We start from the raw sequence: 20,880 nt of genomic DNA, 5'->3' as shown, positions 1-20,880 counted from the left end.
CACACCCCTGTAAACCCCCCCCCCCCCCCCACGCCTTCGCCGCTTTTTACCCTCAGTGCGACAAGCGGGGTTCCGCTGGCTGCGCTGAAGCTGGCTGCGCCGCGGCTGCCTGTCTGCGTTGGTATGCCTCCACCCCCCTTTCCCACCTCCCCCGGTGCAAGTTGTTTTGAGTTCTTATGTTGTAAAGTGTGCTCATATGTGCTTATGTTGCTGAGGTTTTTTCCCAGTCCCACACTGTACTCCCCCACAGGACCAGAGTCTGGGAGTTGCTTTTTTCTCCTCCCCTCTCGTCTTGTTTCTCCCCTTTTCCTCCCCCCCTAAAACTAATTTCCCCCCGGGGATTATTAAAGTATTTCTGATTCTCATTTCTACACAGAATAAGGACTTTGGATTTTGTCCCCCATTTATTATAGTGTAGTCACTCTATGAAGGGATCTCTTTGTGGTCAGTATGGAGAGGAGGAAGGATTACACATACCGATAATTCTATTAATGTATAACATAGACTTTGAAAAACTCTGTATCCTTTAACATTTACTCACCACTAGGTACATCTTCTGGTGTTCAGCTCCAGTAACATGGCTGATGATGTTCTTCTCTGGGATCTTCAGAGAGCAGCACTCACAGAGGTAGATGGGACCACGCTGATCACAATAGCATTCAAGAAGTGCATTCAAGCCTAGAGGATATTTTGGTCACTATTAATATTGTGTATCAACCTTTACTCTTGCTGAAAATGTTCTCATTCAAAGAAATTATTTAATTAGAAAATGATTGACACTCCAGTAAATGTAAAACAAAACATGAAAAATCTAAATATGATAACTAAAACTGCATTATCTGTTCTTTTTCCTCTTTGAACTTTCATTTACTCCATCATTGAAAAGACAGGTTTCAGAAATAATTTTAAACCAGCCACCAACAACAATTAACACTATATTTACAACAAACACTTGGTCATATCTCATATACCATATCAATTTGTACTGACCAACCACAGGCTCTCTGCTCTTCCTCTTGACATACTGCCACAGTTGAGCTGCTTGTTCTTGCGCTTGGTTCAAGCTAGGAGACACTGTAAGACAATCACAGACAGACTGAGCCTTTTCCACAGAAATACAGGAAAATCTTCCACAAACTTAAATATGAAATGTACATACCGTTATCCTTTGCAGTCTTGTGACTCAATTTTCCACTTTCTCCCTCGTCTGCGGTGGTCGCCTCCGTTTGTCCGCTGCTTGGCAGGTTTTGGGGTTCTTCACAAGATGCTTGTTGTTTGAAGGTGAGTCGCTGTCTTTTATGGCCCATTTCTACGTCCTCATTAGGACATGTGACCTCCTGTGATTTTTCACACATGCTTGATCGCTTTCTTTTATTTTCTTTGTATGTGTTATTCTTCAACTGTTTCAGGACACCTTTGCTACTTTTGCTCCTTTCTTCTCCAATCTCTGTTCCATCAGCTTTGTCTGTGTGTTTGCAGCTTTTTAGGGACTCCCCACTTGGTGTTCTCACTATAAGCTCTTCAATCTTCTCCTCCTTTATCCTCTGGCATGTCTCACTATCTGCGTTCTTTATCTCCTCTGAACTAGTTTTTGGAAACACCTCTCTTCCCCTCTCTGATTCTTTTGGACTTGGAGTAGGAGTCTCTTTGTCTACTCCCTCCGTTTGTCTGCTGCTTGGCAGGTTTTGGGGTTCTTCACAAGATGCTTCTTGTTTGAAGGTGAGTCGCTGCCTTTTATAGCACATTTCTTTCTCTGCTTCCTCATTAGGACATGTGTCGTCCTGTGATTTTTCACACGTGCTGCTTGAACGCTTATTTTCATTTTCTTTGCATGCAGTATTCTTCAACTGTGTGAGAGCATCTTTGCTACTTTTGCTCCTTTCTTCTCCAATCTCTGTTCCATCAGTTTTATCTGCGATCTTGCAGCTTTCTAGGGTCTCCCCACTTGGTGTTCTCACTATAGGCTTTTCAATGTCCTCTTCCTTTACAATCTTCTCCTGCTTTATCCTCCGGCATGTCTCACTAACTGCATTCTTTATCTCCTCTGAACTAGTTTTTGGAAACACCTCTTTTCTCCTCTCTGATTCTTTTGGACTTGGAGTAGGTATCTTTTTGTCTCCTTCCTTTCCAGCATTTTCTGCATTCTCTACACACTGTGTATTGGCGATCTCAACACCATCTTCTACTGAAGTGTTTGTCAGGCTTGTCTCACTGTATTCTGTAGACTTTTGAATGGTCTTTTTCTCAGACCCCTCCATCACCCTGCTGTTTTCGCTCACATGGGCCTTGTCCACATCTTTCAAAGTTCCTCTGGGGACTGAGAGACACACACAGGGCATTAAAAATTTATTTGATTACAATTACATGCAATGATTTATTAACTATCCACTCACTAACTAATAATACAAAAATAATAAATGAGCTGTCCGAATGAATCAAATAAACGATGAGGTGAAATGATTAGTAGTAGGGGATTTGCTACGTGTCGGGTGGTTCTCACAATGACCTTTAAATGAAAAGCCTCACAAATTCAGTTTCCAACCAACTTTGAAATATGGTCACAATGTGCCCTTCTGTTCCTGAGTTATGGTGTTAAATAATGGCCAAAAAGTTAATGATGTCATTAGGATGAACATTATGATGTCACAGTGAAGTTTATCTTTGACCTTTTTATTTTTGTTACGGCTATGCCTATAGATTTTCCCACCATGGGAACCCAAATATCAGCAGTACTAGTACATAATGTTCTATATATTTAAAAATATATATTTGGAATAACTTACCCAGCTTCATTTTATGCATTATTGGGGGTTTAAGCTTTCCTTTCCCCTCTCTTCTCTTTGCAGATGCCAGAATGGATATGGCTGAACAAAATAGTGTAATTGTCAAGAAACCAATTCACAGTCACAGATGCCAATGTGAAACATTTTGATGAAAAATACTGACTTCATTGTACTCGTGTAACTTTGATGATTTGTACCTTGTTTTGCATAAATCTAAAAAGGTCAGTAGAGATGTAACTGTTGCCTTATCAACATACCACACCAGTCAAGGTCCAGATGTCCTAAATGATGTATACATTGTAATGGAAAATTTTAATACACTATATGTGACCTCGTGCTTATGAACTACTGTGTGTGCAAAAATGTCTATCTGTTCCAAGGTTGCTCTCAGAGCCTGTTAATTTTCCCACACGATGAGGACTAACAGTCAACTCGTGGTTACAATGTCTCTGTTACTGTTGGAGGAGAGGCTGAACCCAGTTGAGACTGATTTCAGGCAGCTCCTATGTATACAAGGTCATGATGTTTGTCACCATAACTGGCTGTTAGCTACGTTGTACCACCTGTTTTTGCTTCTTCAATAAATGAGGGTGCAGCCCTGGGAAGGGAGACCTTTTTCATGCTGTCAAGCTGAGAGGCTCGCTCTGCGCAGAGCTACACCCGGGGAAAAAGACTGACTGACTGACTGACTTTTCATTCTTGCATCTCACATGAATGGGCTGAATTGAATTTCCACCACAACATCACTGTTTAGGCACAATACAAGTTACACCCAGTATACCTCAACTGAGCCTATCAACAGATAAGTTATCTCCAATTATTTTGGTAGCATGGGAGAAACTCTTGGTTGAAACATCTGGAACTTGACTGGTGTGGTATGTTGATAAGGCAACAGTTACATCTCTACTGAAGATTTATGCAAAACATGGTACAAATAATCAAAGTTACATGTGTACAATGTAGTCAGTCTTCAGTGTTGTCCCATGAAAAGATATAAAGAAATATTTGCAGAAATGTGAGGGGTGTACTCACTTTTGTGAGATACTGATACTTCAAAATACTCTCTTTGGGCGTGATTCTTCACCCACACATTTATTCATTAATTTCAATAAACAGACTCACCTTTGTGGTAGGTACATGGCTCCCAGATGGGTTTTTTATCCAACTTTATTACCTAAGACAGAAAACATTCAAACATAAGTGCATGATGAGAATGACATGAAGTCAAATGAATGGTAAATTCAGTGTCTGGCACAGAATACCTGCACATGTGATATGGAGTGAATACGTCCAGCTTGTTTGGCCAAGTCCAATAAGGTCTCTACATCGGTGCTTGAATTCAGGGAGCCTGGGTGGAAACAGTCCTAGACAGACAGACAGATTACTAGATTAAACATTTGTGTGTAAGTGTACTGGAGTTTTCCTAACACGACTTACTGTGCTTGCCAGTGCACACTATTTGGGGTACTGAACAACAATAGGAGTATAACAGTCACCATTAAATGGAAAATAAAATGCAGTGAGAAGTTTGAAGAATATTAATACTCACCAGAAATGTTGCAACATGTTCCCGACTGAACACATGAGCGTGACATTCCTCATCCGACAACCTCCTCTTACAGAGCAAACACAGAAATCCCACTCCTAGGGACTGATGCTGTTTGACCATGTCGTGCATGACCAGGAACTGCAGCCCTACAATAATAAGGTAAAGAAAAGTCAAAAACATTCTTAGTGCATTTATGATTTCTCTCCTGTGGTACTCACCCAGCAGAGGAAATCTCTCGTTCTCTTTGAGTTTGCTGTAGGTTTCACACTGTGGAACTGAGCAGACATAACAGACAAACATGCACACATCAGATGAAAGTACTCAAGGGATTTTAATTTATCTCATGTAAGAAGTAGTGATTTTATCACTTACCATTGCGCTTTAGGAGAGTGTGGTGTCGTTGAAGTAACGTCATCACTGCAGACAAAATCAAGAATGAGACGAAACTATTTAAAACTGCTTCATATTTCATTTTTGGATTTTAATGTTGCTCGAGTGGACCAAAATCAGTTCCAATGATCTCACAGAGCAAACATCACTGGTCACAGTTCTGAAAAAAATAGGGATCTGGGGAAATTCAAACTTCTGTTTCTGCATTAATTAGTGCCGCTTCTTTCCCGTTCAATTTCCTGTTCTTTCATGGTTTTAAATGCAAAGAGAAAAGATAGTGAGTGTGTCTCCCCAAATATCAATAATAATTTTAAGACCAATTCTTACCTTTTGGGTAATCAGAAGTGAGATGGGCAAACATCCAGTATGGGATATCAAGAATCTGAGAAAGGAAAAATTCTTAATTAGCAACACTTTTTTAAAAAATTATTATTATTTGTCATTCTATTGCATTAATAAGCTTTACTGTGGTATTGTTAATTATTACCTTTTAGACTAAATTTAGTTCCCTTTCAGTTTATTTACTTAGTACAACACACATAGTATGACTGAAAACACCTCTGTTCACACCTTTAGGCAGATGACCACTGGTCAACAACAATCCATTGTTAGAGATTAGTCATTTCAATATATTTTAATACACATAGATGTGAAAGCCTGCATTTTATAAAGCTAGTACACACAAAGATAAAAAACACAGACACATAGTCACATCTCTGCTTGTGAGCTACAATAGCCACAAACACCTGGGTGTGGGAGGAACTGGTTATCTCCAAGGTCAGAGCTCCCGGTTCTAACCGTCGCTCTAGTTTCATAAATAATATTATAAGGGAGGGGGATAAGGGCGGAATTACTCATTTTTCTTTTAGGGCGCTGTCTCCTCAGAATTGGTTGGGTCGTGTGCCAAGAGGCTGGGATCAACCTGAGCACCAACAAGGATGCGCCAAGTCTAAACCACGGTTGTCTCCCATCATATAGTCCACCAATCCCATTGCTTACTGTAATCAAATATAACCTCATGTAACCTTTGGTCATGACTCTTTTTGGGGCGAGGAAAGACAGTAACAGCACCTCCGCTGCCTGTGGCTTCTCAATCCAATAAGATCCTTGTACAAGTAATATTTTAATTATACAATTCTAAATAAACCTCTTAACTGAGAGAAGTTGTTTGTGTTATGTCCTGAAGATAATTTTGAACACGACATCATCATCCTTCAGTTCTTTCACCGACAACACCTTTGCCGAGTTGAGCTAGCTTGCTGCAGCAAACAGTTTCTTCAATAGGCTCTTGCCAACTTAAAGTTCTTATGTATATAGATATAAAGCTGGCTTTGGTGTTTGAGGTTCTTTGTCGTCCCTCATTTGAGCTCACTGAGTCTGTGGATCTTAAAATTATTTCACACAAGACTGCACTGCTTCTCCTTTTGACCTCTGCAAAGTGGTTGGGCCACCTTCATGCTTTATCTGTGCATCCCTCTTGTACCTAGTTCAGATGGCTCCAAGGTTACGTTGCACCTAAATGTGCTGTATTGACCCAAGGTTATCCCTGCAGCCTATAGCTTTGTGGCTTTTAAGCTTTGTTTGTCTGTTTTGCTAATCCGGCTAGGGGCAAAGTGCTGCGCTACATAAACAGTAGATTTTTCACTACAATGCGTAGGCTCTTGCCCTGGATTACAGCAACAGAGGTCTTCTTCTTTTTACATTTATGATGTCCTATTTATTCTCCTGTACAGCACTTTGGTCAACTTCGGTTGTTTTTAAAGTGCTTAACAAATAAAGTTGGATTGGATTGGATTGGATTGTGTTGCCTCATGCTGCGAGGGCACATTTGATCAGGGGCATGGCAACACCATTGGCTTTTTTTTAAAGGGGTATCTGTCAGTGATCTGTGCTGCAGCTAGGTGGTCATGACCGCACACTTTTGCTTGGTTTTAGCGTTTGGATGTGACATCTTCAGTGGCTCATTCTGACCTTTCTTCTGGGTCTATGATGCACGAGAGTGCTGGAGGTTGGACTGATTCTGTGGCTGCTCTGAAGGGCATGAATATTATAATATGAACATTTCCCATATTTTATATTTTATGCTTCTGTTCCTTGAAGTAGAGAAACAAGGTACAACACTGGGCTTTGTGAAGAGCAGCTATTAAACTGAGGAATAACTGCAATGACTGTTGTTTACATGGGTAGCAGGGCCACGTTACATTACCACAGGTCATCTGCCTAGGCGTGAATAGAGGTGTATTCTGTCAGTCAGGCCACGTGCGGGTGTGATATCGCATTGTGGGAGATTAATGTTTTAGATAAATGTATTTTGTTGTTTAGGGGGTTAATGATTTTATGGTAGGAGGACATCTGGTAAGAATGTGTTTACAGTCACATGGTCAGATCAAAGGACCATTTGTATTGAAGACCTAAAACCTTCGCATGTGATTTACAGGGGTACTGTTAATAAGTGACCAGGGGTTCTTGGATGTACTGGATGGTATTTAACTGAGATCATTCTGGAAGTCAGGAGAGAACATCTATGCTGTGGTCTTCTCTCAATGCTGCATGAATAAAGGAACTTGATTCATCACACTAGGTTCGTAATTCTTCAGAGAGCTAGCAACTCTCAATATTTTGTAAGAATTTCTCCTACAGCATGCTGTGTTGTATCCTTATTCCTCTTCACACAGAGGTTATAGTCATAATATTTTGTTTGTATGGTATAAAGCTGGTAAAAGGATTTCTACACAGATTGTAAATATCTTAGTAAGAAAACATTGAATTTCACCTTCAGTGTCATCTGATTTAGTCTTCTTTCTTCCTCTTCTCTCCATGCCACTGCTGTCAAGCCTTTCACATCGAGGCGATTCTCCCAGCCAAAAGGGAGCCGCCAGGGATTCTGATACAGCTAAGAATTTAAGATGAAAGCTGGTTATTATAAGCCAAAATATTCCACAGGAGTCTGCTGTATATTACTGTGTTTCTGGGCCCTGCATGACTATTATTTTCTACGTGGACTCTGAAACAGAAGTTGTGATGTGACAGGTACAGTTTGGGAGCACCTGGGTACCTTGGCATTATTTTCACCTTCATCTCTGAGCGCTGTCCTTAGCAGGGATTGAAAAAAAGAAAGAAAAAAAAGAGGAAAAAAAAGGGCACACTGCATGGCTATCCATAAACCTTGTCACAGTGTGAGACAATGACACAGGCTAGAGTATATCTGACTGTTAAAACGTTGAGCAGAAGACCATTGGAGCAAATATGCAAATTAATTGAGAGATAAAAAGGTCTAAGACAAGCAGTTTTCAAGAAAAAAAAACAAACTTGATTGTTACAGCGCCACCTTGAGGACAATTTCATGTGAGTAATGGGTGGAATTTGCAAGAAAGAAAGAAAAGCCCTCTTAAAAAAAAAAAAATAAGGCTCCAGCATCAAAGCTCACCATTGTGTTTATGAGATGTTTTCGAGAGTTGAAGTGTTGTCTGACAACGGAATCAGGGAAACAGTCCTTACATGCAAAGCACACGTAAATAGGTTCCACCTGAACCTGAGTGCTGACACACGTCACAACCAGGGATACACCTAAACACACAAACAACATGAACACAATAAGAAACTATACATTTTTAGTTTAACACAGTACAAAAACCCAATGATCAGACATAAGTGCTCACCAATAGCTGGTTGATTTTGCGCCGACCTCTCTTTGAGGTACTTGAAGAAGCCCAGTCTGGGTTTCCTAACTAAGATCGAGGGTTAAGAGAGAGAGCTGAATGAAATACCAAAATAAAATTTTCCCTAAATTATATTCAACTTAAGCATCAACACTAAACACAAAACAATCTTTGGAAATTGTGATACATTCAATCATTGTAAAGAAAATGGAAAAACAAATGCTGAGACTGCACATGAGTAGGATCAAATCAAAAGCTAACTGCATGAAGCTAAATCTGTTCTAAGATATAAAAAGATTGTATTAGATTTACAGATTTCTGTATTATTTTAAACTCATGACTCAAAGTGAGGAAAGTGTACCTGTTTGGGCACAACCATCGTCACTTTCATCTGCAAGAAAGAGGAAAATAATCATTAACTTAAAAGAGCTTTAACATTATGCAATCATATACAAACCCAGAGAAATGTGAAGATACCTTTGACAAAGAATTTCTCCAACATCTGGGGAAGAATATTGGGAACAGATCTTATGTCAGGTCACATAGTTTGTAACATATCATCAATAATCAGAAATCCTTTTATTTATACTTTCTGTAGGAAGATATAATGTTGAGATACCTCTTTGTGTTCTCTCTGTGACACATGTTTGAAATACTGAGCTGTCGTCTCAAAGATCACATTGCACTCCTGCAACAAGGATGACACAAGGGTGAAACAATATCGTATTAAACGACACAATCTCAGCCAGGCTATTAAAATTAAAATGTATTACCTGACAGCATAGTTTGCACAAAAATGCTACAGAAGTTGCTGACACAGCAGGACGCTCTACAAAGCAAAAGACAAAGTATTGAGTTGTTAAAAAAAAAAAATACATTTTAATACATCGTCTCTTCTCTGGAGTCCAAAAAAGTTTCACATAATAACAACCAGCGTCAAGAGCCTCAAACTGAACACTGTCATACACTGGACAAAACTAGTTTACACTGAAATCATACATACCTAGTTTCTTCTCTGGTTTGATGCTCGTAATCAAGCTGCTCTCCTTGTTTTCCTTTGTGATGGATTCCAGTTCCTTCAAAGCTGACACAGCAAGACGCTCTGCAAAAGAAAAGACAAAGTATTGAGTTGTCAAAAAAATACATTTAATACATTGTCTCTTCTCTGGAGTGTGATTACTTTTTAATTCAACAGTCTGAGAAAGAATTTACTGTCCATCTATGACAGATACACAGAAAGTATTATTTTAACTTTCCAAAGATACTATACAACATCAAAACATAGTGATTCATTGTAATTTACTATAATGCTTCTGAAATTAATAGAATAATCATAACCTGCATGTAGTGTAACATACATTTCACACAGCAGACAGTTTCACATAACAACAACCAGCGTTAAGAGCCTCAAACTGATGAGAGATGAGTACACTGAAATCAAACATACCTAGTTTCTTCCCTGGTTTGATGCTCGTAATCAAGCTGCTCTCCTTGTTTTCCTTTGTGATGGATTCCAGTTCCTTCAAAGCTAAAAGCCACCAGAGGCTCAATAATCATTACATCATTCAGATGAATACAACATAAACTGAGGCACAAAGAGTAAATACCAACCTTCTGCATAACAAGTGAAATTCACTGAGGTGAATTTGGCAGGCTCCAGGCTCACTTGCTGCAACACAAAGTCATTCAGTTTCACATTAATATGAACAAAGGCATCAATTAGGAACTACTAGTGACTTTGTAGACTATTACCTTCATATCAGCGTTTGCAGTGCCATGAATCTCCTCTGTCTGCTTGGCAAAATCAAGTATCATGGAGGTTAAGGCCTTGTTGTAATCCTTGTAGCATTCCTTTGACAGCAGAGTAGAGGGGTGCCACGCTTTCTGCAACGGAGATTAAACTGATGTGAATTAGGCTATGGTTTAGAAGCCTTCAAAAAATTAATTACCTAATTTTGCCTAATCAGATTTCTTCTGTGGATTGTGTCAATTATTCTTTTAAGAAATATTCTCTCTAATGTCATAGCTACTTACAAAGTAACAATAGATGTGGTCAAAGCTCAGGACGTGTTTGATGACCATGTGGGCGGCCAAAGTGAGTTTGCAGAGCGTGCAGAGGTAGTATCTCTTCTCGTTCAGTCCGACACAAACACATTCAACAATGTGCTGCAGGCCTACAAGAGAATCAGAGAAGAAAGAACAGAGGATATTTTATTTTAAAAAAGAAAGCTGAGGAAGGATTTCATCTTATTGAGAAAAAATTCATAACCTACAGAATTTGGCATCCAAAAATCAATATTGCTTTAATACAAAAAAACTGAATTACATTAGATAATCAGGTGTTATTTTAGGTAAATTTACTGACCAAGAAGTGGATGCTTCCTGTTGCTGTCTCTTTGGTATGTTTGTATCATCATCCTCTTTGGCTTGACCGCTAGAAGGATTATGAAGCCATGAAGCATGGACCATAAAGAATGATAATAAAGAGTAAATGTAAGATATGATTACAGATATACAGTATATTGAAAGATCAGTCTGACCACAAGGTCCATTAGAGCTTTGGATCATATCACATGATTTTCATCAACAGATCAACAGATTGAGTTTTTCCAGTTGTCTTTGATTTGGAGATGTTCAAATTTACATTTTAAAAGCTTAAAAGCGTAAGCCAATATTGATCATGTTATACAGCTGAAACATGGATTATTTGATGTGATTGAAGCTTGAATAGTTACTAAATGGACCTTGTGGTTTCAAGGTGAAGAATAAACTGGTAGTAGAAACAAACAGATGCTGTTCTGTTTGATTTTGTGAAGCAGTAGTCTGAACTCTACACTCAAATCCTCACTAATTCATCTGCAGAAATAAGTCCAGAGAAACATTTGCACACACACCTTCAATTAGCTTCAGGAGCTTCTCATTTTCACTGAGAGTCCGCATCACTGGGAAGAATGATCAGATCATTGTCAGTAACATATTACAATTATAACAATACAATTTTAAAACAATTATTACACTGAAAATATCATATACCTTCAGAGTAGGTACTTGTTTCAAGCTTTTTCAGCATATTTCCAGGTAAATCCAACATCTGCAAAGAGAAAATGTGGTGAAAACAGGACAGAAAGCTAATAATGACTAATTTACAAGGGATTACATCCCACCAATTCAAATATTGTAACATAGTCTCTGTATACAGCAGCTGTGTAAACATAAAACAATAGTAAGAAACGTCGTGGTGGAGTGAACTAAAACAGCCGGCCAGCCAGCCAGCCAGCCATTGTTAATATAAAATTATTGAATATGGCTGCTTAAACCTTTCAATATACATTTACATTTATATTCCTGACCTCCGGGTACCAACCTGCAGTTGTCCAGGTCCTCTTTCATGGGCTTCCTTTGTGAGCTCAGGCCTGAGAATGACGCTCATATTCATGCTGGGGAGCCATGACAAACTCAGTACGTTGGGGTCTGTGTAGTTCTGAAATAACAAAATACAAATTAAATTGTGCTTTCAAATTTATAAAACATTTTTATTTTTATCATGTTCGGTTACTTACAAAGTAGTTGCTGCAGTGGTCACTAGAAGAGAGGTGGCGCGCAATCCTGTCTGGTAGACACTTTTCCTCACAGACATGGCACAAGTAAAAAAAGATCTTTGTCTCTAGGCTGAAACAAAACGTCAGCAGAGACAAGCCTGGAAGAAAGTACATTTAATTAATTACTTCCAACAATAATTTACATCTTCAGCAATACTATAACATAACCCAAACAAATTCATGACCACTTGATGCCTGACACATTGCTTAAAGCTACTTTCTTTTTTCCATAGCAGCCATTTTGACATAAAATATGACGGTAAACTGAGGGTTTACCAGTGATACTAATTAAGGGTCTGTTCCATTGAGGTCAAACAGAGTCAGGTTGCTGATATTACAGCACACGATTACATACTTGTCAAGATAATCTGACAAATTATACCGTCTTGAATCAGAGCTTTCAACCTCAGGAGAAAGCTAGTAAGCAGACCTTGAGTAGGGATTGTTTTGTCAAACTATTATTCATAAGGTCAAGAATGTCTCTGAATGTTTAACTGTTACTGACATGTGCACTTAAAGACAATTAACAAACCTATGAGTGGTTGTTTGATGTCATGTTTTCCTCTAGAATCCATCACAGTAATGTAGGGAAATAAGCCTGTAGAGCAAACATAACAATGAAAGAAAAATAATATTACACTTCAGCAGATCAGCCCACACTAATCCAATCTTAAACTTCAAACTAAGAGATGGAGTGATGTACATCGGCAAAATGACGCTGACATTCAAATGTGTTTGAACCATCTCAGTCTAAACAATATGCCAGAAGTCTTGTTGCAGTATGTTTACAACAAACTTGATTATACATTGTCCTGTCTGATCATATTTAAAGGATTTCCAAATGGTCACACTTGATGGTAGAGGTGTGGAGATTCAGACGCGTCGCAATGCGGATGCAGAAGATTCTGCACGGATGCATTGACAGAACAAAAACAAGTTTGCATTCTGAACACAATTATAGCCGATTAAAGATGAAATTTCAGTAGAAGATATAAATTACACTTGGATGAAGAGGAAACGTTGGTGTATAAAATCAGCACAACAATAAAAATGTGACAAAAGTGCAAAAACAGACTTGGAGAATAAGTTACGACGTACATGAAGCATGTGAATGCCCACTGAATCTTCCACTTCCACAAAAACATCAAGACTGTAACATTCCTAATATTCCCAGTAGTGGATGGAAACAAAATTATTCTTTTAATTTAATTTGCGCTAGGATGAAAACCTGACTTAAGAGAGCGGTGAGACGCTATCCTAAAGATGGCCACACAGGTGTTCACAAGCACCTTTAATGCTAACAAACAAGGAAAAGAAGCAGGCTTACCATGACCCTTGAATGTATCTAAAACAGGTAAAAAAAAAAAGACAAAGATTAATAAACTGAACATAGAATATGAGTTACAGATGTTTCCTTACCCAAGAAATACAACAAATAAGTTTTAAAAAAGTACCTTCCTGGAAGATCTCTTTAATTTTCTGTTGGTAAAGAACAGAGGTAACATGCTTAGGTGGTTTATTGATGCCCAGGCAAATGTAGCAACCGAAATACGATGACTGTCTCATGATGCAGCATTACAGTTGTTGAAAGAATAGAAGTTTATACAAAAAACAAGGATAAAAAAAAAAATACCAAAAACACAAGAAGATTCCTCCACAAAAGATCAAGTGCAGACAGGAATATTGTCAAATTCATACCCTATTCTGATTGATAAGAGAAGGTTAAAGCGACTGCCTGCAGTTTCTTCTTATTTATACTTTTCATTAGGATTTTATCGTTTGTCAGTTTACCTTTATGTCCTACGATAAAACGTGGGTCTCCATCAGAAAGTGAGAACTTTCGAAAGTTATAAGTATAAGGTGGTTTTAATAAACTATATAATCCTTTTTATTACTTTGATAACCTTATTGCTTGGTTATCGACTATGCACTAATTTTATTTGTAGTTATGCTCTACCTATGCATAACATATTAATCTTATTCAATCCTATCATATAACCTTTTTATTTGTTCATTATTATCATTAATTTTGGTTACCCAATGTTATCCATTTATATATGATTCAAGTATGTCACCTGCTTAATGAGATAAGATTAGTCATAGTTAAGTAATAACTTGCAAAACCACAAAACTGCACTAAGAAGGCGAAGAACAGAACAGCTTCCGTGCGCCGGCTAGCCACACACAAGAGTGGAGAGAACTTAGTGGAACTCTACCGCTCTCGGTCTTGGTTTCTCGGTTTCTGTCATCTGTTCAGAGATTTTGACCACAAGGGTTCTCGCTCGAGGGTGGCGTGCGATACGGGGTTTCAATCTCTTGCACTTTTGCAGACATAGAAAAAACTGGCAAACTCATAATGTTTCATTTGTTCTGGCAGTTACGTCCGGCCACCCTCCTATTCAAGCAGAATTTCACAAGTCTTGGTTTTGGTGGGGCCAATCACAACCATTTATGTAATATGGTGATCAGAGTGTGCACCAGCTGGGTGTTAATAAATAGGTCTCAACTCTTAGCGGTCCTAGGTGTACACCCAGCTGGTGCACTCTGCTCCTGGTCTGTCCAGGGCTACAAACATGCTCAAAAACCTCAGATTAAATGGTCAAACTTGGATTTGAATCCAACTTGTGGCTCTTTGCAGCGTGACATCCCTCTCTACCTCCTTTCCCATCTATCTTCAGCTGTCCTAATAAAAAGGAAAAGCTATAATCCATGTCTCCCCATGAAAGTTTTCAGAAACAGTAGTGTAATGTAGTGTAGTGTTTCGCTGTAATTTGATAAAGTTTGACAAGGCAGACATTTTTTTTCCTGTTTGAAAACAGACCAAGCACTGCCCCAAGTTGCATGTGTCACTGTGCTATGCCACGTGTCGTTGCTCTGACTGGTTGTAGATCAATGCTATTTCATTCAGAGCAAGCAATTTGGCCTGCAACCTTTGATATATTGAAAATTAACTGACTAATTCACATTAGTCTGGAGATACCAGGTTAATTCAGAGTGATAATTTTGTGCCTATTCCAGCAAATGCTTATAGAGAATAATAACCAGGTAAAGTTTACATTAAGTTTAATGCCCACCTCTCGATGTTTTGTTGAGCGTGCATGTTTCTTGAAATCAGATATCCACTTAAATTTGGTGAGGCAGACCTAAAACAAAGAAGAAGAAAAAACAAGAAGCAAACATGCATCAGCAACAGAGTATTAATAATATTAATTATAAACAGAGAAGGGACATTTATTTACATGAGACATGTTACTTATTTCAAATGAATGGAAGTTTGTTGTCTGGTACAATAGGAAACCTCAACTACTTTTATCTTCATAATTACATTGATGGCACAAACAGCAGAACAGGCGATTTAGGATTTAGGACTCAAAAGCCCAGTGAAACAGTAGGCAACGTAGAGAGAAAGATATGTTGTGATTTAAGTGGGGAGGAAGGCAGGTTGGCGTTGTTGGATTCTTATTTGGGTTTGACAGTTTGATCTTCCCTACCCGCAGCTCCTACAAAAGATTACATTAGTTGCATAATGGGAAATAACAGAGCTGTTTTGCAACAATATCTCCTCCTAAGGCTGAGTCCCATTTCTCTATTGAAAAACATCTCAAGTTTGACAGCTCAGTGAACTCAGTCCTGACATACCGCCTAGTGTGTAGTTTATAATTTGAGTGCAAATCGTGTGGCATTTAATGCAGAGCCCCGATCGCTTGTTTATTCAAAGTTTATTAGCACTGAAAGTATCATGGGTCCAAATTGCACCAAATTTGACACTGCACTTTCTGGGGTTCCCAGAAGTACACCCGCCCAGTATGAACTCGATCGGATGAACGGTTGTCAAGAAAATTGAAGAACACACACACTTTGTAACAGCAGCTATGCCCTACGCAAATTTTTTTGTGATCGTTTTGACTCGCTGAATTGAGTGTGTTTGTGTGTGTGTGTGTGTGTGGCTGCATGGTGAAAAGCAACAATATCTCAGATCTTTTCACTATGAGGGAGCAGTCCTAAACATATACATGAACGTAAGCCCAGACAGATGTGCTCCAGCCCACATCTCTACCCCTCCCTCTCTCTCGACTGTATGCTCCCTCTCAATTATGTGTCACAAAAACATCCATGTTGTACATAATAGGGTAGGAATTAAGCTTTCAGTTTACAACTGTATCTTTACTGAATTCTCAGCTCTCTGGGTTACCCTCACAATCGACCGTTCTCAGTTTTCGTCAGTGAGATGAACAATTAGCTGTATTTTCAGTTCAGTGAGTGAGCATTCCGTACTTTGGTAACTTCTAACTAGATCTCTGTGGTTTGAAGTTTAGTTTCTCTCCTGCATCCCTGTTTGCACTTTCAGATGTACACTTTATTTTACTATTTCATTTTCGCTTTCAGCTGTATGAGTTGTGTTAAGCTACTGCTGTTGTACTTTGTGTGTGTTGTGTTTCACTTCCTGATTTTGCTGCTTAATAAAATCATTTAAATAACAAAATAACCAGGGACTTTTATTCAGAAGAATTTATGAGAAATTAAATGTGTGAGTAGAGCTTAGTTAGCGGTTTCTGTTCTTTTGTTCTCATTTCATTCAAATCAAGCTCTCTCAACCTTCGCGGCTCTCTCTGCCTATTAAGACACACCTGCAAGTGGGTAGGCTAGTTGTAATGGAGATGCAAATGCACGACGCACTGGGCTGGTGCGACGAGTAAAAACAGGTTGAGTCAAGCCTGAACTGGTAACTGACTTACACTTGTTCCCCTAATTTCATCACAGCTTATATCTGATCTGTTTCCCTTTCTTTGTTATTGTTCAAACCATTGGATTTCTCCCTTTTTGGAATCCATGACTAATCCAATCACTTCATATCTGTGTTGGAGATATAACCATTTCCATCCAGATATTAGCCAATATAACTATTAAACCATACTTTTATCGTGTTTGATTGTTTCGTAATGTTTTGCCTGCCTAGCAAACAAAAGAAGGTGAAACCAAACAGAACGGAGACTACTTGTGTCTTGGTCAGATATGGTCTTCGGTGCTGCCTGATACCAATATTGGCACTGGTCATTAGATCTACTGTTCATAAGGGTTTATATTCCCTCAACATTTGTCTTGTTGAGGGAACGCTCCTCCTCCACCCCATCACCTCCAGCAGCTGGACAGGCTCAGCACTGCTGATCTTACTTCTAAGGTGGCCCAGGGAGAGAAGATCAACATTCGAAACCTGTGTTTACATGGTTGATGTGCTTAAAAAAAAAAAAAAAAAATTAAAATTAAAAAGGGGAAAAAAAAATCAAAAAACAAGAGTTTCCAAAAGTTGCAAAGAAGCTGCGGTAAAGAGTCATCATGTAGGGTGATGCTAACAGCTTTGGCATAGTAACTATTCTTGAGCCCGGTCATCTTAGTTTGGAAGCGAAACAGTCTTTGAGATGAGTTGGTTGGATGTTTCATGATGTTGTCGGACCCTTTTCCGGCATTTATACAGGGGCAAATGTCCGTCATAGGGAGTAGGTTGATACCAGTTCCTAGGATGTCTGTTGCCCCTTCTACGCAGTGATGCAAGAGAGATATACTCCACACTTCTTGTCAAACTGAGTTTGACAGTTTATAACTGTTTTTCTTGATCCGGAGGATGCCTGGTCCGGCTGGTTAAGGTACGCTGATTCGGTATCACCAGTTTCATCACCGCACAGTCGTTGGAACTCAGCATCCCAACGGCAGTCAGAGTCAGAGTCACTGTTTTTCCTCATCTCTCTGATACAGCCAGAGCTCACCAGTTTTGTACTTGAACACATAGCCCCAATAGCCTTGCACTCCGTACGGGTCCAAAGACCACTTATGCATTAAATAAATAATAAATAAAAATACAATTACATGGAGTGCACATCATAATATTGTTGGGATGTTTTTCAGAACCAATACTGGTGTAAAAAAAACAAACAAACTAATGTACGCCCCGCTGCTCCCATTGCTTCAGCGTCAAGTGAAGGAGAATCCAGCCACAGAATGTGCCCTGCACCTATGGCGTCAGGTTTGGATGACCCTGGCCAACAAATAAGTATCCTCTTGCCCATTTCAGTTGTATCCCAACGCATCTATTAACATTTAAATCCTGATAATGGAACAAACCGACCATGCATCAAATGCACTGGGGTATCTAGCAGTAACTTATGAAGCCTGGCTGTGTGTGTGGTTCGTGTTTAAATCTTAAGTCTTTAAATCGTGTTCAACTTAGAAGCTGATTACTGAGCATTTTCTTATGGCTTGTTCACACTACCCGCGTCTGTGTGGCAGAACATCGTGATTTTCTCAGCCGTGTCTGCAGCGATGCTTCACTAGAGAGTCGAGGTCTATTTTTACCGCAAGCCGTGCGCGTTTCACAGCAAAAGAGCCCAATGAAAGGATCTGTTGGTAGTCATATCCACATATTTCAGTACAGTTTAAACTTCCTTTTCAAAGTAAAAGCACTGTAATAATCTTATTTAACATAACTTCACTTGTGAAAGAATTTCCAAAGTGAGCCGCCACTGCGCTCTCCCTCGCTCGCGCTCTGCTGCAAGCACTGCTCAGGTGGCTTATGTGAACAGGGAGTTACTTTTAGACTAATTTAATATTCTATGCAACTTAACGGTGAAATTAGTAGCCAGGAACATCCCTAACCTCAACTTCAATACCGGTTCCTGGACGATTTTCAATCCAAATTTAGTAAATCAATTTTAATAAAAAGAAAAATGATCCATTATGGTAAAATGACTTAAAAGGAGGACTCTGTTCTGAGACTTGGTAGCAGCTGGAGAAAGTTATTAATCTTCACACTTTACAAGACTTGAATAACTGGACTAAAATGATGAAATAATACTGAATATCTGTACAGTACTGGACTATAACATCAGCAATCTTTACCTTGATCAAACACTCAGACTCTCAGTTCAGTTGCTCTTCAGAAGAACTAGGTTTTTGTTACCCGTAATAAAAGTCTATTTTCCAGAAGAACTTGTGTCTGCTTCTGATTATTCTCCACTACTTGCAACTGTAACTCCATTTGGTGAGTTTTATTTGTTTCTGTTGAGTTTGAATCAAGTGTGTTTGATGGATTAACAAGGTCTTAGTTTGGTATAAAAGAGAGAAACTTGAATTCAGAAAGTGTTAGGTTTGTTGAAAGAAGAGAGATTTATGAAATGTTGTTCCCATTTGTCTACTTGTAGTAAAAAACATTGATTTTGCCAGTACCTATGTGTGCATTATTCACCATACCATTACTTAACACATTATTAGAATTTAAAGAGTGTTGCTTGTTTACTAAGAAAAAATAAGATGTGCTTCTTTTTGTGGATGTGACCGGCTCTGTTCAGGAAGATGGTTGACAATATTGTCAGATCAATGTAAAAGAGAGCAGCACTGGAGTGACCGCAAAGCTCAATTCTGCGCAAGGAAGTTCAAAAAGGTCCCCAAACACAAGGGGTGTTTGTGGATAGTGGGTTTTCAATCTGACACTTTTGCAAAACTTAGACAACTGGCAGAGACAGTTTTTCTTTGCCTTTACCAACAGGCATCAACTGGACTCAAGCCAGTTTTTCAGTAAACAGTAGCCGCATTTAAATATTTTCTCTGAGCGCTACGGGCTGCTGAGGGAGGCTGAGGACGAAAGTCTCTCTTTTAGATCTGGCTCCTCTCAGAAGCGTCTAAAGTGAAAAAAGATAAAAACTGAGACTTTCCCGCCGGCGACGGTACATTCATTAATCTGCCACCTGTAGCACTCGGCTAGCGGGCCCGTAGCCCTCAGGGAAAATTGTGGCTAGTTTCTCTGTCCCTAAGATTTGTCCGGTTGCTACTGTGGGCCCCTGAACATCCACACCTTGCTAACTGGCTTCATTCCTGACTTGAAGCAGGAGTATGAGCACTGAGGATGTGCTGAAGCTTACCTCTCACGTGTCTCTTTTAAAGAACTCTTCATTAATGGTTTTCATATAGTTATTCTCAAAGGAAAAAAAGGAACTGAGAGGTTCACTTTAACTTTAAAGTGCTTTTTATTATTTCTTCAGTTCAAAGTCTTGTGTTACAGGTTCAGACGATAATCGAAGTTAAAAAAAAAAAATCTTAAAAGTTGTCTAAGTTTTTTGTAAAAACGCATAAGATCAAAAACCTGCTATCCTCAAACACCTGTCTGGTCTGAAACTCAACCCACCGCTTGTGAACCCAAGACCACAAGCGGTGGAAAGTAAACCTCTTTATGGAGTGCTCCACTAAAGCTTTAAAGCTTCTGCTTTTTCACCCTCCTTCATCAGCGTCAACCATTTGGGGAGTAATTTGAGCATTAATATTTCAGCCATCTTAGCCTTAACAGAGCCGGTCACAACCACAAAACAACTCTTCTTATTTTCTTCTTCTTCCTAAACAAGCAATACTTTTTAAATCATGATGACATGTGATAGGTAACAACATGGATAATGATTCCCAGAGCAAGAGATTATGACCCCATATTAATAGTATGGTGAACAATGCACACAGGAGTAGAGCATAAATGAACAATTGACAATCATTAAATGAAATGAATACAAGTAGAATAAATGATTGAAGTAATGAGTATAATAATCAAATAAAAATGATTAATAAAAATGATTAATAAAATGAGAACAAAAATGAGTAATATGATATATGAATATAAGGAGAATACCACCTCAATTAATACTAACTTTAACTTGCTTGTTTAACTTGTTGGCACTTTCTTATTGAGGAATCCTCTTTGTGTTTTTGTTTTTTTCTATTATTGTTTTCTTCTACAAGGTGACGAATGTGAACTACAATTGCATACACTTTCCTTCTTTCTTTCTTTGCGATCTGTGAGTGTTACAGTTGGCGGATTGATAAATATGCCGTCACCGGCAGGAAAGTCTCAGTTTTTGATTCTGAGA

At 38.9% G+C, this 20,880-nt stretch overlaps 1 protein-coding gene across 3 annotated transcripts in view; it reads right to left on the bottom strand.

Moving 5' to 3' along the window:
- LOC127358158 (uncharacterized) overlaps window positions 1–20,880 on the bottom strand; it is a 31,851-nt gene that overhangs the window by 9,714 nt on the left and 1,257 nt on the right. For 2 of the 3 annotated variants that reach the window (XM_051391027.1, XM_051391028.1), the window contains exons 2-32: window positions 15,055–15,123; window positions 13,435–13,459; window positions 13,308–13,325; window positions 12,513–12,578; window positions 11,942–12,078; window positions 11,746–11,862; window positions 11,415–11,472; window positions 11,276–11,323; window positions 10,747–10,815; window positions 10,416–10,555; window positions 10,134–10,265; window positions 9,993–10,050; window positions 9,829–9,909; window positions 9,385–9,483; window positions 9,155–9,210; window positions 9,001–9,069; window positions 8,859–8,883; window positions 8,743–8,772; window positions 8,382–8,450; window positions 8,150–8,289; window positions 7,496–7,615; window positions 5,050–5,104; window positions 4,705–4,749; window positions 4,551–4,607; window positions 4,333–4,478; window positions 4,046–4,147; window positions 3,906–3,957; window positions 2,784–2,864; window positions 1,160–2,317; window positions 991–1,074; window positions 542–678 (exon numbers count right to left, since the gene is read on the bottom strand). In XM_051391027.1, coding sequence (XP_051246987.1) covers window positions 542–678; window positions 991–1,074; window positions 1,160–2,317; window positions 2,784–2,864; window positions 3,906–3,957; window positions 4,046–4,147; window positions 4,333–4,478; window positions 4,551–4,607; window positions 4,705–4,749; window positions 5,050–5,104; window positions 7,496–7,615; window positions 8,150–8,289; window positions 8,382–8,450; window positions 8,743–8,772; window positions 8,859–8,883; window positions 9,001–9,069; window positions 9,155–9,210; window positions 9,385–9,483; window positions 9,829–9,909; window positions 9,993–10,050; window positions 10,134–10,265; window positions 10,416–10,555; window positions 10,747–10,815; window positions 11,276–11,323; window positions 11,415–11,472; window positions 11,746–11,862; window positions 11,942–12,078; window positions 12,513–12,578; window positions 13,308–13,325; window positions 13,435–13,459; window positions 15,055–15,123 — 3,543 coding nt within the window. The remainder of the gene's footprint in view (window positions 1–541; window positions 679–990; window positions 1,075–1,159; window positions 2,318–2,783; window positions 2,865–3,905; window positions 3,958–4,045; window positions 4,148–4,332; window positions 4,479–4,550; window positions 4,608–4,704; window positions 4,750–5,049; window positions 5,105–7,495; window positions 7,616–8,149; window positions 8,290–8,381; window positions 8,451–8,742; window positions 8,773–8,858; window positions 8,884–9,000; window positions 9,070–9,154; window positions 9,211–9,384; window positions 9,484–9,828; window positions 9,910–9,992; window positions 10,051–10,133; window positions 10,266–10,415; window positions 10,556–10,746; window positions 10,816–11,275; window positions 11,324–11,414; window positions 11,473–11,745; window positions 11,863–11,941; window positions 12,079–12,512; window positions 12,579–13,307; window positions 13,326–13,434; window positions 13,460–15,054; window positions 15,124–20,880) is intronic. The other variant, XM_051391029.1, reaches the window with a different exon arrangement.

Source organism: Dicentrarchus labrax, unplaced genomic scaffold (genome assembly GCF_905237075.1).
Source record: "Dicentrarchus labrax unplaced genomic scaffold, dlabrax2021, whole genome shotgun sequence".
NCBI classification, from domain to species: domain Eukaryota; kingdom Metazoa; phylum Chordata; class Actinopteri; family Moronidae; genus Dicentrarchus; species Dicentrarchus labrax.
The sequence above is the reverse complement of the archived record's forward strand: the minus strand, read 5'-3'. Positions and strand labels throughout refer to the sequence as shown.